The 14,034-nt window shown below is 35.1% G+C and overlaps 1 protein-coding gene across 6 annotated transcripts in view; it reads left to right on the forward strand.

The window, feature by feature from the left end:
* The first annotated feature begins 2,800 nt into the window (after positions 1 to 2,800).
* LOC104875806 (zinc finger Y-chromosomal protein) overlaps positions 2,801 to 14,034 on the forward strand; it is a 59,912-nt gene continuing 48,678 nt past the window's right edge. For 2 of the 6 annotated variants that reach the window (XM_010643527.3, XM_033760587.1), the window contains exon 1: positions 2,997 to 3,179. In XM_010643527.3, coding sequence (XP_010641829.1) covers positions 3,110 to 3,179 — 70 coding nt within the window. In that variant the 5' untranslated portion in view covers positions 2,997 to 3,109. Of the gene's footprint in view, positions 2,963 to 2,986; positions 3,180 to 14,034 lie in introns of those variants that run through there. The other 4 variants (XM_010643528.2, XM_010643529.2, XM_033760589.1 and 1 more) reach the window with 4 other exon arrangements.

Here is a 14,034-nt window from a genome sequence, read left to right on the forward strand (position 1 = left end):
TTGGAAAGATACCCAGCAGAGGGATGGCTGGGTCAAATGGAACCTCCAGTCCAAGCTCTTTGAGGTATCTCCATATTGATTTCCATAGTGGTTGCACTAGTCTGCACTCCCACCAACAATGGAGGAGGGTTCCTTTCTCCCCACAACCCCGCCAACATTTGTTATTGTGTGATTTCTTGATAGCAGCCATTCTTTGTGGGGTGAGGTGGAATCTCAGTGTTGTTTTCATCTGCATCTCTCGAATGACCAGTGATGTGGAACATTTTTTCATATATTTTCTACTGCATGCTATTCTTAAAGTAGAAGTAACATGAAAAATTATTGTGGGAAACATGTCCAGCACATTCACAGGTAGTAGTCCATTTCATATTTAAGGGGTTTCACCTAGTTTGCTTATACATCCTGTTTCCTTATTTCAGAGAATTCAGAAGCTTGCCCATTGATTTATCATTTGATTTCTTTTTATCACCCAATAGTACAGTTATCTGCTTATTTTCTGTCAGGCAGCTACATCAAAATCTTACTAGCTTCGGGCCTCACTACCATCCATAAGTAAAGCTGCAATATAAAAAACTTTATTTTAAAAGCAAATACTGCAGTATGTAATATGCATTTTTGTATTATCATCTATAGAATTTTTTGTATTATCATCTATAGAATTTATTGGATGTCAATATAATTATACCATTCTTTTTTCCCTTTAATTCAGATTTTAAAAATTGCATTTATAGTTTGAAACATAAAACAAATTGATTACTGTTTTGACACATGTATTTGTATAAACCAGATTAACATCTATTAGAATTTATTTATAATCAAAACATTTAAAAATAAAAAATAACACTGTACTATGATAATTATGAAAGAGCTAACAAGAACATTAACAGTTTTTGTCTTCTGACCATGGTGTTTACAATTCAGTGGATGTTGTGTAAACTATAGAATGGACTGGAAATACAGTTGTCTTTTGGCAGTATTAGGACTGAACCAAGGGAGCTTTGCACTGAGCTATGCATCCTCAGGATTTTTTTCTGAGACAGGGTTTCATAAATTGTTAAATTGCTCAGGCTGGAATTGAAATTCTCCTGGCTCTGCCTCCCAGATTGCTAGGATTACTGGGTATTATGAAATCTTAAAATACTTGAACATTAAATGACAATTACTTTATTTAATTTAATTTATTTATTTTTTTGGTACCAGGGATTGAACTTGGGTCCTTGCACTTGCAAGGCAGGCCACCGAACCGCTAAACTCAATCCTCAGCCCTACAATTACTTTATTTTGAAAATTAAGATAGCTTTTTATATTTGAAAATACTTTCAGTGAAGAATTACTGTATGTTGAAAATTAAAATAGCTCTTTATTTGAAAAATGTTTTCAATGAAGTACCATAAGATTGATGGAATTTTCTTTAAGAACATTTTCATTTACAATTATTGAACAAGAACCAGCTGAAAAAAAAAAAGTAATGGTTTGAGAGGAAAAATACCATGATATACATTGTCAAGGTTTTCTTCCAACTGTACCATTGATTTTTTTAAGAAATCATTTTGCGGTTTTTTAATGTCTATAAGGTCAGAAAGGAAAAATAAAGTATTAAAGTTTAAGGTAATGAGGCTGAACCTCTTGGTGTAACCCTGAAATCCCACGACTCTTGGAGGCAAGAGAATGAAAAGTTTTTACGAAGTATGAAAAGGCAAGATGAAAAGTTTGTACTAAGTATGAATAAAATTAGCGATTTAGTGCTAACCTTTAAAAAGCCTTACGCTATATCAAAGGCCTTGGGTTCATTTGCTGCTACAGCATAGGGACTTAAAGTAACAAAAATTAAAATACAAGACTGGGAAATGATGTGTAATTGCCTAGTGAATTATACAAATTTCTCTATTTCCCCCCATTCTTTCTCAGATATTAGTTTTTGTTGTTGTTGTTGTTGTTGTTGTTGTTGTTTTTAATTTGGCTACGTGGTGTGGTTAAATTACCCAAGTTAGTCTCTAATTTGCGACCCTCCTGCACCTGCTACCTCAGTCTGGGATTAAAGACCTGTATTCCATCATGTCCCACTCCAAAGACACACTTTATTAAGTAGTTTGTCAGAAAACAAATTTATAGTTTAATCTGTTACTGTTATTTGCAGTTGTGCAAAAGTTCATAGAGAAATGTTAGTAAAACAAATCATTTCAGTATTCTCAAAACCTGTCATATAAGAAAATACACTCCTCTGAAAATCTTTATATATAGAAAGTTTTCAAGATCTAACTTCCCTTTTCTATTCTCTTTAAGTGAGGCCACCAATCTTATTTAAAACTTAAAGTTTTGGTGTAGGATTGCTCGCACTTCCCATTTTAGTTCAGTTTTTCCCCCTTTAGAGATGGCAAAGAAACATGGGGGCAATTTATCTTCTTTCTTAGCCTCGATGTTGATTTAAGTCCTCCGAGGTCTGGGTACTTTGCCCCAGGCTAGGCGCGTGTGCTCCTGGAGGAATAATGCTTTCAGAACCTTGCGGGGGAGGCTCTCGCCAGGCCAAGACCTTGATGGGAAGTGGCTCCGGCAGCCGCTTTCGCGCTGGGGTCTTCATAATGCAGCCCCACTCGAGCTTCAAGGCAGAGGCAGTGGCGGCGGAAGGAACGCATAAGTGGAAATAAACTGTCATTTTTCAGGGTTCCGGAGACCCCCTTACCCAATACAGTCTACTGGGCTCCCGCGTCACCTGGCTCTGGACACCCACCGGACCGGTGGTGATGGGTCTATCCTTCCGCATTTTCCTGGGTCTCTTCCCAGGCTATGACGTGACGCGCTGACGGCGGGCCTGTGCGGGGGAACTGGGCCGTTTTTTGTCAACCTCCAGCTCGGCCCCTCCTTCCCTTCGCCCTCCCCACCAGTCGGAGCTCGGCTCAGTGCTACAGGAAAAGACCGGCGTGCAACACCCGTCACCATCGCTGGCTGCCGGCACACGAGTCGGGTGAGTCCTACGTGCCGCTGCAGCCGTGAGACCTAGTGTACGCGTGGCTGCCTGCTCTTGGCCTAGATTGCCGGCTGCACACCAAGCTGCAACAAGGAGGCCCGAGGAGGCTGCAGTTATGCCTGGGGAGGGGTCTGGCTACCCGGAATGGCAGCAGCATCGCGGGAGTCGGGGAAGGGTTGTCCGATGGTCCCTGAGGCTGTTAACAAGATTTCGAGTGGGTGTCGCGGCCTACTAGGTGCACGGTTCTGGAGCTAGGCCTCGCGAGATGGCGAACCTGCAGGCACGGGGTGAAGGCCGCAGGCTGGCAGGCCAATTTTCTCTATGTAAATATCGGCGAGGGTCGGGAGTGAAATGGGAGGCGAGACGTCTGCAGTTCCGCCGCTGAAGGGCCTGCTGGGAGAGGGAGCTACCATTTTGAGGGCGGTGTTTGGAAAGAAAATTTCTTTACAGCCTTTGGTGGGTGGGGTATAAGAGCGGGTGGGGGTGTCCAACAGTCACTGTTACTGTAGGCTCAATGCATCGGAGTTGTTCGCTCCTCGCGGCGGCCATTGCTACAGCCTCCGTGTTGGGTGCTCGGGTTTTAAGCGCGCTGAGTCAGCGCCACCTTCCTCCTGTCCTTCTCTCAGCCCCTTGACAGCTGTTTCGTTTTGTTTCGACTAGTTGCCGCAGGCCGCAAACCCTCTTGCTGGCCTGTTGCGGCCATATCGCTCCTCAGCAAACCCACTTCCGAGCCTTACCCTACTTCGGTAGCTAACTACCTGAAAGTTGTCAGGGTGGATGGCAGCCGTGCAATCACCGAAAACGTTTTTGCTTAAGTTGTACATGACCATTAAAGGTGATTTCAATGAGGTGCTTTTCAAACAATCTTTGGCTCCCATGACTAACAACCTAAAAGTAGAATATGTTAGAAAAAATTACTCTCATTCAGTAAATGTATTGTGCCACCCAAGAACAGGATACATTTGGAGGATGCCTTGCTCATTTACCTAGACAATAAGAGATGTTTAACGGATTAGGGAACTTTTTATATTGTCTGAGTAAGAAACGAGTTGAAAAAGATGCATTCGTTTTGAAGGACAAATGCTTTATTCGAGACTCAGTGTATGCATGATGATACTGGCCTGGTCCTGGTTTTCGGCTGTTTTTAACCTAACACTTTATATTTATAAAATCCTTTCTGAAAGCACTTTTGATTGCATATTACGTAAATTTGCTGAGTGATTTCAGTCCAGTATTCATCAGTCGTTGCAAAGATTTAAAAGTTCTTTACGTTGCAGAGCATTGCTCCATTCTTTGCCGAAATTTCATAAGTGGGATGGAGTGTTGATAAGGATACCAAACGATGAATAGGATTTTGTTACGTGAAGATAAGAATGAGAAGTGAAATGTTTTCAGAAAAGTCATTTACAATTTGGCTCAAGTTCATGCCATAGGTAGAAAGGTGGACGGCAAACTTGAGGGATGATTCATATTCCCTTACACTTTTCCCCTGGAAATTTTTGAAAGCTGAGAAATACAGCTAATAGTTAAGCTGTTAAGTACTCTACTCCTAAAAAAGATGATGAAGAATGTTTTCTAAATGGTAATGTTTATTAAGCTACGCCTGCTTCTGTCACAGCAAAAACAAAACAAAAAACACTTTTTCTTATTATTACATTTTAAATAAGCAAATCTGTATGGTTGAAAATATAGGGATAATGTAAAAAGTCACTTTGAGAAATAGATTTAGAAAAATATTACTGACCTAAAAGCACAGTACTATCATTATGCAAACCTTGTCCTGGTGAAATTAATCACCTGATGAGAACCTTTTAATTAATTGTTAACTCGCTCTACATTTAAAGCTCCTGTTGTGGTTCAGGAAAAAAAGTCATAGAGGCAGAAGTTCCCAGACACCTGTGGAGCACTTGTTTCCTACCATTTTGTGACATAAAAACCAAGTTTTCTATTTCCCTGCACTGAAACAAGTCAAAACAGTGATGCTGCTTTGGAGTATTGAAGAGATAATGAGATTTCCATGTTTATTTTAGTGGGTCATGATTTAGAGAAGTTCCAGAAACTGCAGTTCAGGAGACAGAAGGGTGTTAGTTATACACCGTGTTTTGATTTAAGTTGGTAGTGCATTCTGTTTGTTGACTGTAGAAGTAGTTGCTTTTTATCTTTAGCTGAAGAGCTATAAAGAAGATAGAATTATATTTTGCACAGCACCCCAACAAAAGATGTACCAGTTTGGAGTCTCTGGATTTTTGCAAGATTGATTACTGTAAATTAGACCCCAACATAATAAAACAGGTAACTGTTAGGTAGTTGTGAAGCATTTTTTGTCCAAAATGGTTAGATGGAAGGTGGGGTATAATCTCAAGTTACTCAATACAGGAAAGTTCGAAATTGAAGGCCTTCATGCCAACTGTCTCAAAAAAAGAAAAAGTGTAAATACAAAAATTTTTGCCTAAGGAATAGACCTTGATCTAGAAAATGAGTATAATATTAGTATAGTTAGTATAAAATTAATATAATACTAGCTAAGTATCTTGGGCAAATGAAGTGTTTGTGTATTTTTGAAATATTTATTTCTCTTTTTTAATGCAGTACCTTACAAAAACCCTGCGTATTGATTTTTACCAGTTAATCTTGTTTGTATTACTTGTGTTTACTGGAGATCACTTTTTTGACTCCAAAGTGCTTTGAATTTTATTTCTGGTGTATCTTATTTAATTACTTAATTAAGATGGATTGCCATCTTATGTGAGTATTTGAACTTTTTATACTCCTCCAGAAGTTCCTTTTTGAAGACTTTTTTCTTTTTTTAACCCCCCCACCATTTTTGGCTGATTGGAGAATTGCCTTCCTTCTTTCCAAATCCATATCTTATGCTGTGTTCTTTCCCCTTTTTCCTTGTTGTCCGCTTTTGACTCTATTCCTATAAATGTTCTGTATTTCCTCATCTTAATTTTTTTAAACATAACTTTGAAATCCAGTATTCCTCAAAATATTCTGTCCTTGGAAAGTCCTAATTTTGGAAAGCTTAAGTGCTTTGTTTTCCAAGTTGAATGGTTTAGCACAGGAAAATTATTTCTAAAACTTGCCATTTGAATAATTAATTCATAGATACATACGGAGTTGAAGTTTCTTCAGTTGAAATTTTGTAGTAAAACAGGTAAATGTGTTCTTGGAAAAAAGTATTAATAAGTCATCCTTCATTTATGTATATAACTGACCAAAACAAGTAGCTCTGAAATAATTCTTCTCCCACAGATCTTCATTTCATTCATGAGAATGTAGGAATTCTTAATGCAACTACTTTTTTCCCTATCTTTGTCTTGGGGATCAAACCTGGATCTCAGGCAAGCTAGGCACACCTTCCACCACTGAGCTACATCCCTATTTCCTGAAAACATTTTACCAAATACAGGTGCCTTAAACAATATTATACAGTATACAACTTCTAAAGGGTAAACAAATCATGATAATGCTTATCCTTTGTTTTGTTTTTATGGTGCTAGAAAAAGTATGTATTACTGAGCAACATTCTTAATATTAACCCGTACCCTCAGTCCTTCACAGTTCTGCAGATGGAATCCAGGGCCATCACACTGAACGACATTCCCAGTATTTGTTTCAGACAGGGTTTCTCAGAGTAGCTAAGGTACGTAGGTTGGGCTTGAATGTGTGGTTCTTCTGTCTCAACCTCCCAGAGTTTGAGGATTATAGTATGTGCCACAGTGCTTACTTCTAAATTCCATTTTCTTAAAGAGGGCTTTAGATCACTGAGAGGCTCAAAATGTCAATTCTGTGCAGAAGGCTTTCAAGAGCATGTCTAACCTTAAAAAAAACAAGGCAATTGACACTGTTGATTATTTCAATCAGTAATTATGTGAAAGTTGCTCACCCTCAATTATTTGAAAGTTATCAACCTGAAATAACTAAAATTTGTTTTATATTTGACTCATTTGTGTTTAAAGAAAAACGTGCAGATCCAGTTGAAGGGTGATTATACTATTTTTCTCTTTTAGATTAGTATCCCCGTGTGTACATAAAATTAAATTAAACTATACAGAGGCAGCATATTTTGTGCAGTAGAAAATAAGGGGATCTATTTGTCTTAAACCAAATATTAAACGTGTAAAAATTAATTTTATTTATTTATTTATTTTGAGATAGGGTTTTAGTGTATATAGTTCAGGCTGACCTGGTACCCAGTATGTAGCCCAGGCTGGCATTAAACTTTTGGTAGTCTTCCCTGCCTCAGACTCTCAAATGCTGGATTACAGGTGTGTGCTATTACCCCCAGCTTAAAATTAACTTTTTAACTCAGAAAATTCTTATGGTACAGATGATAGATATAGTACAGATGAAGTGAATCAACACAGATAAGTTACTTTGATTTTGTTTTGTTTTGCAGTCGGGGTTGAGCTCAGGACCTTGCACTTGTGAGGCACACAGTGGCTCTTGCACTTGTGAGGCACACAGTGGCTCCACTAAGCTAAATACTCAGCCATAGGTTAAATTTTTTGGTAATGATACATTCTAATAATAAAATCTACCTTTAGAAAACCTCTTTGGGAGTCTCAGATTTTTTAGATTGTAAAACAGTCTTGAAGTGGAAAGGTTTGGGAAATCATTAATCTCATTTATTAGTATTCTGTATCTGTTTGAGAATATACTGTAGCTTTTCCTTTTTTTTTTATACTGGGGATCAAACTTCGGACCTTTCACTTGTGAAGCAGGCCATGGAACTACTGAGCTAAATCCCTGACTGAGCTTATCCATTCTTAGGTGCAGTTAGGCTTTCAGTTTTTTTCAGTTTTGAAGCATTACAGCTTTTGAATGTCTGTACATCATTTTGCTCTCTTGATTTTAAGACACATTTATATTGCATTTATATCTTAAAGTCCATATACATGTCAGTCTTACTGAGAAATGCAAAATTCTTGATGGCTGTATTTAGTAGATATTAAATCATCTGAGAGGCTCCATTTGTCCATATCATTGGCAAAGATGTGACAGTTTTATTTTTCCTTTGCTTTGGGAATCAAATATGGTAACTATTTTCTTTTGGACTCCTTTATGTGTACTGGTAGAGTATTTGAATGATCATTTCCATAAATTGTCTATACCTTTTTTTTGTTCCAGTTTTTTACTGGCTTAATCTGTTAGTATTATTTTTTTATTTGCTAATTATATAAATTGCAAGCACTGGGATTTATGCCTTTAAAATTTTTCATTTGTATGTTTTGTTATACATGACAATTTGAAGTAATCCCTATTATAAAAGAATATACTTGTTAACAAAAAACAGGCTCTTCATTGTGAGGAAAAAAGTAGTTTATTTCCGTTAACAGGTACTAGAAATCAGGACATTTTAGCAGCTTGCTAGGAAAAGCCAAGTTTATCACATCTATACATGAATGGCCTGACATTGGGAGAGAGAAATAGTGCCAGCTAGCCTGGAGAGATTTCATCCTTGAGAGGTTGGGCCAACACCAGGGGAGAGAGATACTAGCAACTATCTAGGGTAGGAATTAGACTTGTGTAGTTATTGAACGGGCTAAGGAATCTGGGATTGTGTATTTTTAGGAGATAATCTTTCACTGTTTTTATTTTTGGGATAGGATTTTGTTTGTTTGTTTTTTGTTTTTGAGACAGGGTCTAGATTTGTAGTTCACACTGACCCTTAACTCACTGTTGCCCAGGCTGACCTTTTAATTCAGAGGTATGTGACTACAAATATGTGCCACCACACTTGGCACAAAATTGTTTCTTCATTTGTTTTTTATTTTTCTACAAACAGGGATCAAACTTGGAAACTTGCACTTGCCAGACAGGCTTGATGCTACTGAGCCACATATTCCATCCTGTAAGATTCTAATATTACTGTTTTTCTCAAATGGATTTGTTTAGTTAAGCTTGTATGGCCAGTGGTATGGAACACAACTTTCAAGACATATAGCTCATTTTCTTGTGTATATATTTCAAGTACCTTTTTTTAAATTTCAAAATATTTAGACACTTATAATGAAAGTTTTGGTGAACATAGTAGATTTTGTTTTTAATGCTAGGATTGAATCCATCACCTGGTATTTAAGCAGGCACTCTTTTTATCACTGAGCTACTCCCAGTTGATGTATCGGTACTTTTTTGTCCATCTACAATATTTCTTTTGCTTACTTTCAGTGTTATCATCATAAATATGACATGTACTATTCCGGAGGCCTTATTAGTATATTAACCTATTTTTCTGTATATCAGCTCCTTGAGAAATATTATTTTACTGTATTTTTATATGAAAATTTGAAGATCAGAAGGGTATATAGATGATAAGACTTATTGGAATGATGGGATTTAAGTTTGACCATATATCTCTGAAGTGTATATTATTACATTGTTTTACAGTCATCATGCAGAAATTTTGTTGTGTGATAATTTGTGGTATTAGTTTCCATTGCAAATAGTAATTGTAGAAAGTTCTCAGTATAATTTATAACAGATTGTATTAAATTGATAATACCTTACTGAAAATCATATGTATATGTTTTATAGTTTGTGCTCTATTTTTCTCTTTATATTGTTACTATCCCTGAAATCTGTATTTCACAGTTGGTAGTTATGTATCAAGCAGTGCAAATTTTATATTGTCCTTCCACTAGCATTCCTGAATTGTTTAAATCAATTACATACACAGTTGGACTGTACTCTTGCTGATAACATGTAAATCAATTCCACTGCAAGTGTAATAAATTGCCTTTAAAAGAGAGAATTTGAAAGTAATCTCAGACTAGTATGACTGATTAAGTATGTCTAAGTTTTCTCATTGCTAAGACAAAAATACCTAACACCTAAAGTTAAAGGAGGAAGGGTTTATTTTAGGTCACTCTTGGTAGAGGTTTCAATCCATAGTTGATTGGCTCCAAGGCAGGAGGATATGTCAGAGGCATTACAAAGGAGAAAGAGTTCATGGCAGGCAGAGGCCACAAAAGCATCAAGCAACAACTGGTGACTTTATGTCCCTTTTAGTCTGTCCAGGCTACTGCTTAGGCAGGTAGCATTCTTGCCCAGTGTGGTCTTTCTCATTATCTACATTTAAAACTATGCCAGACCAATCAATGGACTAATTTAGTAATCATACACTCTTAATCCCAACATCCTACTATTTAAACCCGGCATCCCACAATTTAGATCCAGCTACTTATGAAATGCCTCACCTATGACAGCATGAGCCTTTTGGGCGGGGGGACTTCTAGACACAAGTCATAATAAAGTACGGTAACTGCACCTTATGTTAAATGTCTATTGTATTTTCTAATTCTGCATAATAGCTACTTAACGTATATTAGTACAGTACAGTAGAGGAGGCAAGAGAGGGTATAAGAGTAATGAAACTGTCTTATCAAAATAGGAATTTCAGGACCATATGTATATTTAATTTGAAGGAAGAAATATTGTGTGTAATTAGGACTATTTTTAGAAACATGGACATTATTAGACAGCTTAGAGTAGTAATGAGCCCCACGTAGCATCATGAGTTAAAAAAATTTTACCAATTACCTAGACCTTTTTTTTTTCTGCATACTTACAGGAGTGCTTCTTTTACATTATGTAGAAAAGATGTAATTCCGGCATATGTAAAAGTCTAAATGCTGCTGTGCTGAAGCAGGAATATTGAAATTTTGAACTCACCCTGTCTCACAAAAGGGCCTGTGGTGGCTGAGAATATAGCCTCAAGCTAAGGTTTCAATTCATAACTAGCATGAACGTTTTTCTGCTTGTCAGGCAGTGCCTTTTTTAGAGGTATCGAAAGTAATGTTTTTTTTTTCATGCACTTAGAAACATCTTTACATGTAGTGAAATATTACAGTAATACTAGTTAATGATTTTTTTCTTTATTCTTTTTCTCCTTCTCACCCTTCCTCCTCTTTATCCTGAATTTTTCTTTTCTTTCTTTCTTTCTTTTTTTTCTTTTCTTTCAGTATTGGACATTGAACCTTGTACTTTGGCACTAAGCTACACGTGTAGTCCCCCAACCCACGTATCCAGGCTGGGTTTGAACTTACCATTGCCCTGACTTAGCCTTTCAAGTACAGTACATGTCAGTGTATAATTTGCATATTCTGCATTACAATTCTCTGAATTAGTTTTTGTTTTTGTTTTTTTGGGTTTTTTTGTGGTACCTGGAATGGAACTCAGTCCTTGCTCTTGTTTGCAAGAAAGGAGGTGGAACCACTGAGCTAAATCCCTGAATTACGTTAAATTTCTTTTTTAGTGAGTTGGGTACTTTGAAAACATGCCTCTATCATTTTTTTAAAAAAATATTGATACTGAAATATGTTACTGTTTTCCTGGTTTCTCTTTATAGGTAATTTTCATAACTAGGATTTAAAATTTTGGGACACTTCTTTTGAATATGATTTTTCCTTATTTAACTTTTCAAGATGTTTAACATTAATAGAAAAACTTTAAACTGTTTCTTGAATCTTTTGTATATTAAATGTTTAAATCATCTTACTTTGTAATTTTTCTTTCTTACTATAAATTAAAAATAATTTTTATCAATTTACTTTGATGGCAGCATTATTGTCTCTATATAGCAAGTTTATGTTAAGCTCGTAAGACGTTACTTAAGATCAGTGGCTTCTTAGAAATTAGGTAGAGTTTATTTCATACTATATTTTATATGTGCCTTAGATATTTTTGTGAATAGGTTTTGATACTTGTTAATGATATTTTTAATATTTTTGAAGGATCTTATATAAAAATGACTTTACTGCATTATGTTTAAATTTTATGAAAATATGAAATTTACTACCTCTAAATTAGTTATATATTTTGTTGGCAAGTCTTCTCTAGTGTTGGTAGGTTAATTAATGCATTTTATGGTTTAGTAGAAAAGTGTTTGTTTCACCAGAAATAAGCTATAGTTCTGTGTACTTTAGTGCATTTACATTTGTATATACTAATTTGTATGTAATCTTTTATGTGTAGCTTATCTAATATTGTCTTAAATTTGCAGTATACATATTCACACCAATATAATAATCATGAGTTTCTTTAAGTCATTTATTTTCATTAAAATACTTTATCCTGAAAATGAACATTTGTAGTTAAATAGTTTTGATATAAAATTATTATGTAATGTTATACTTTATGTAAATTAAAGTTTGTTTTGAATCCTTGAATCACTAAATTTATCTTCATTTTGCTCTGCTTCTTTTCAATAATTTATTGATAGTAAAAGATAAATCTTGTCCTTTCAGAGTTACATATTTCAACTGAAAATGACTATGAAAAAAGATTTCTGTTTTCTCTAACCTTATTACATATGAAAAAATTCTTATTTATAAATGAAATAAGAACTATCCAGTTTAACACATATTACATTCAGTTACTGCATTTATGGAAGTTTTCTATATACTTAAATGGTAAAGCAGCATAACACTTTAAAAAATACATTAGCAACCAGAAGAGATTATTTCTACATTTTGCCTTAGTAGTAACCTCATTTAGGTGTTGAAATAGTTTCTGGGTAAACTTAGTGCATGGCTAAAATATTAACTTTTTAAATTTCTCCCAAAATTCTGTTACAAAATTATGGAAATTTTACTGGTACACTTTTACATACGTTAGATTATTAGTGAGACATACATTCCTAGTCCTTTTAATACCGACATTACAGGACTTCTACTATTTATAAATCATAGTCTCAGTGTCTTAAGATAGAAGGTAGTGAATAGGAGAGTAGTGTTTGGAGATGGGAAAAGGATGAGTAGATGGGAGGGCAGGATAAGGGAAATTCAGATGACTTAGATATGGTATATATAGATACTGATATCCAAAGGTGAACGTAATTATGCATTACAGACAATAAATGAAACCTAAAAAGTCAAATAAAATTAAAAAGTAATATGTTTTTAAAGGAACATTTGTTTTTAAAGAAATAATTTGTATAAAATTATTATGTAATGTTATACTTTATGTAAACTAAAGTTTGTTTTGAATCCTTGAATCACTAAATTCTTGGAATTTATTCATATTAATTTAAAATTTTACACCTTTAATTATATGATAAAAACATTTAAAGAAGAAATGTCTTGAATATTCAAATATTGAAACCTTTAATACACATTTTCGACTTTTTTTAATATTGGTGTGGAGCTAAAATTCATTTTTCTTTTCCAGGAAAATATATACTTAAAATTAAGTTCACATTTAAGTTCTTCCTCCCCATTATCTAGGTACAAATGCTAGATATATAAGTATATTTAGTATGTTTCTTTAAAGTGTTTTTGAAAGGAATTTTATAAATAGAAGAGATCGTCTTTATCTTTTAATTTAGCAACATAGATTGAGATCTTTTATGTGATAGGATACAACATACTGAAGATGCTTTTAATATTGCCAGTGGTCACAAGAATTTCATAACTATGATTGATAGAATTATTCAAAGGGAGTTACAGCAAATCTGAGCAGCTGTTCACTTAGCCTGGAGGCAAAGAAGCAGTTGTCAGGAAATCAAAGATTAGGACTGACAGGTAATCTCATTAAATGTACTGGAAAGTAGAACTCAGTAGCCCATGGAATTTTTTTCCCTATGGCTTCAGCAAAATGTATACATTGAATTGATGGGAAATCAGATTGGAAATATACTGGAAGTCTTGGGTAGCAAAGGAGGAACAGGCAAATGGAAAACAAGGAATGATTTTTGGTTGGCCTATAGATTAGTTGTAACTTTTGGAAAGAAAATGGGACTAACGTGGTACTTGTTTAAAAAATGTGAACATTTTGCTTTATATGAAATTGTATTTTAAAATGTGTCATAATAGTACGGATATAAATTTTCCCTTCCTATCAGCTAAAAAGAAATGCTAAAGCTAGATAGAAGCTGCCTTGGTTAGAAAAACAAAGTGAAGTGATTTAATTTTGTTTCTTTCTTCAGAGCTGTGAAGTTCAAACCAGTCTCTTGATACTTTAGAGGTAATCTGCTATATTTTGCAAAACCTGGACCTTTAGTTTATGAACATGTATATTTAATGATACGTGTATATCAATTTGTCTTGAGATGCCACAAAGTTTTT

The sequence above is a fragment of the Fukomys damarensis genome, unplaced genomic scaffold, assembly GCF_012274545.1.
Source record: "Fukomys damarensis isolate Sample0158 unplaced genomic scaffold, DMR_v1.0_HiC HiC_scaffold_94, whole genome shotgun sequence".
NCBI classification, from domain to species: Eukaryota; Metazoa; Chordata; class Mammalia; order Rodentia; family Bathyergidae; genus Fukomys; species Fukomys damarensis.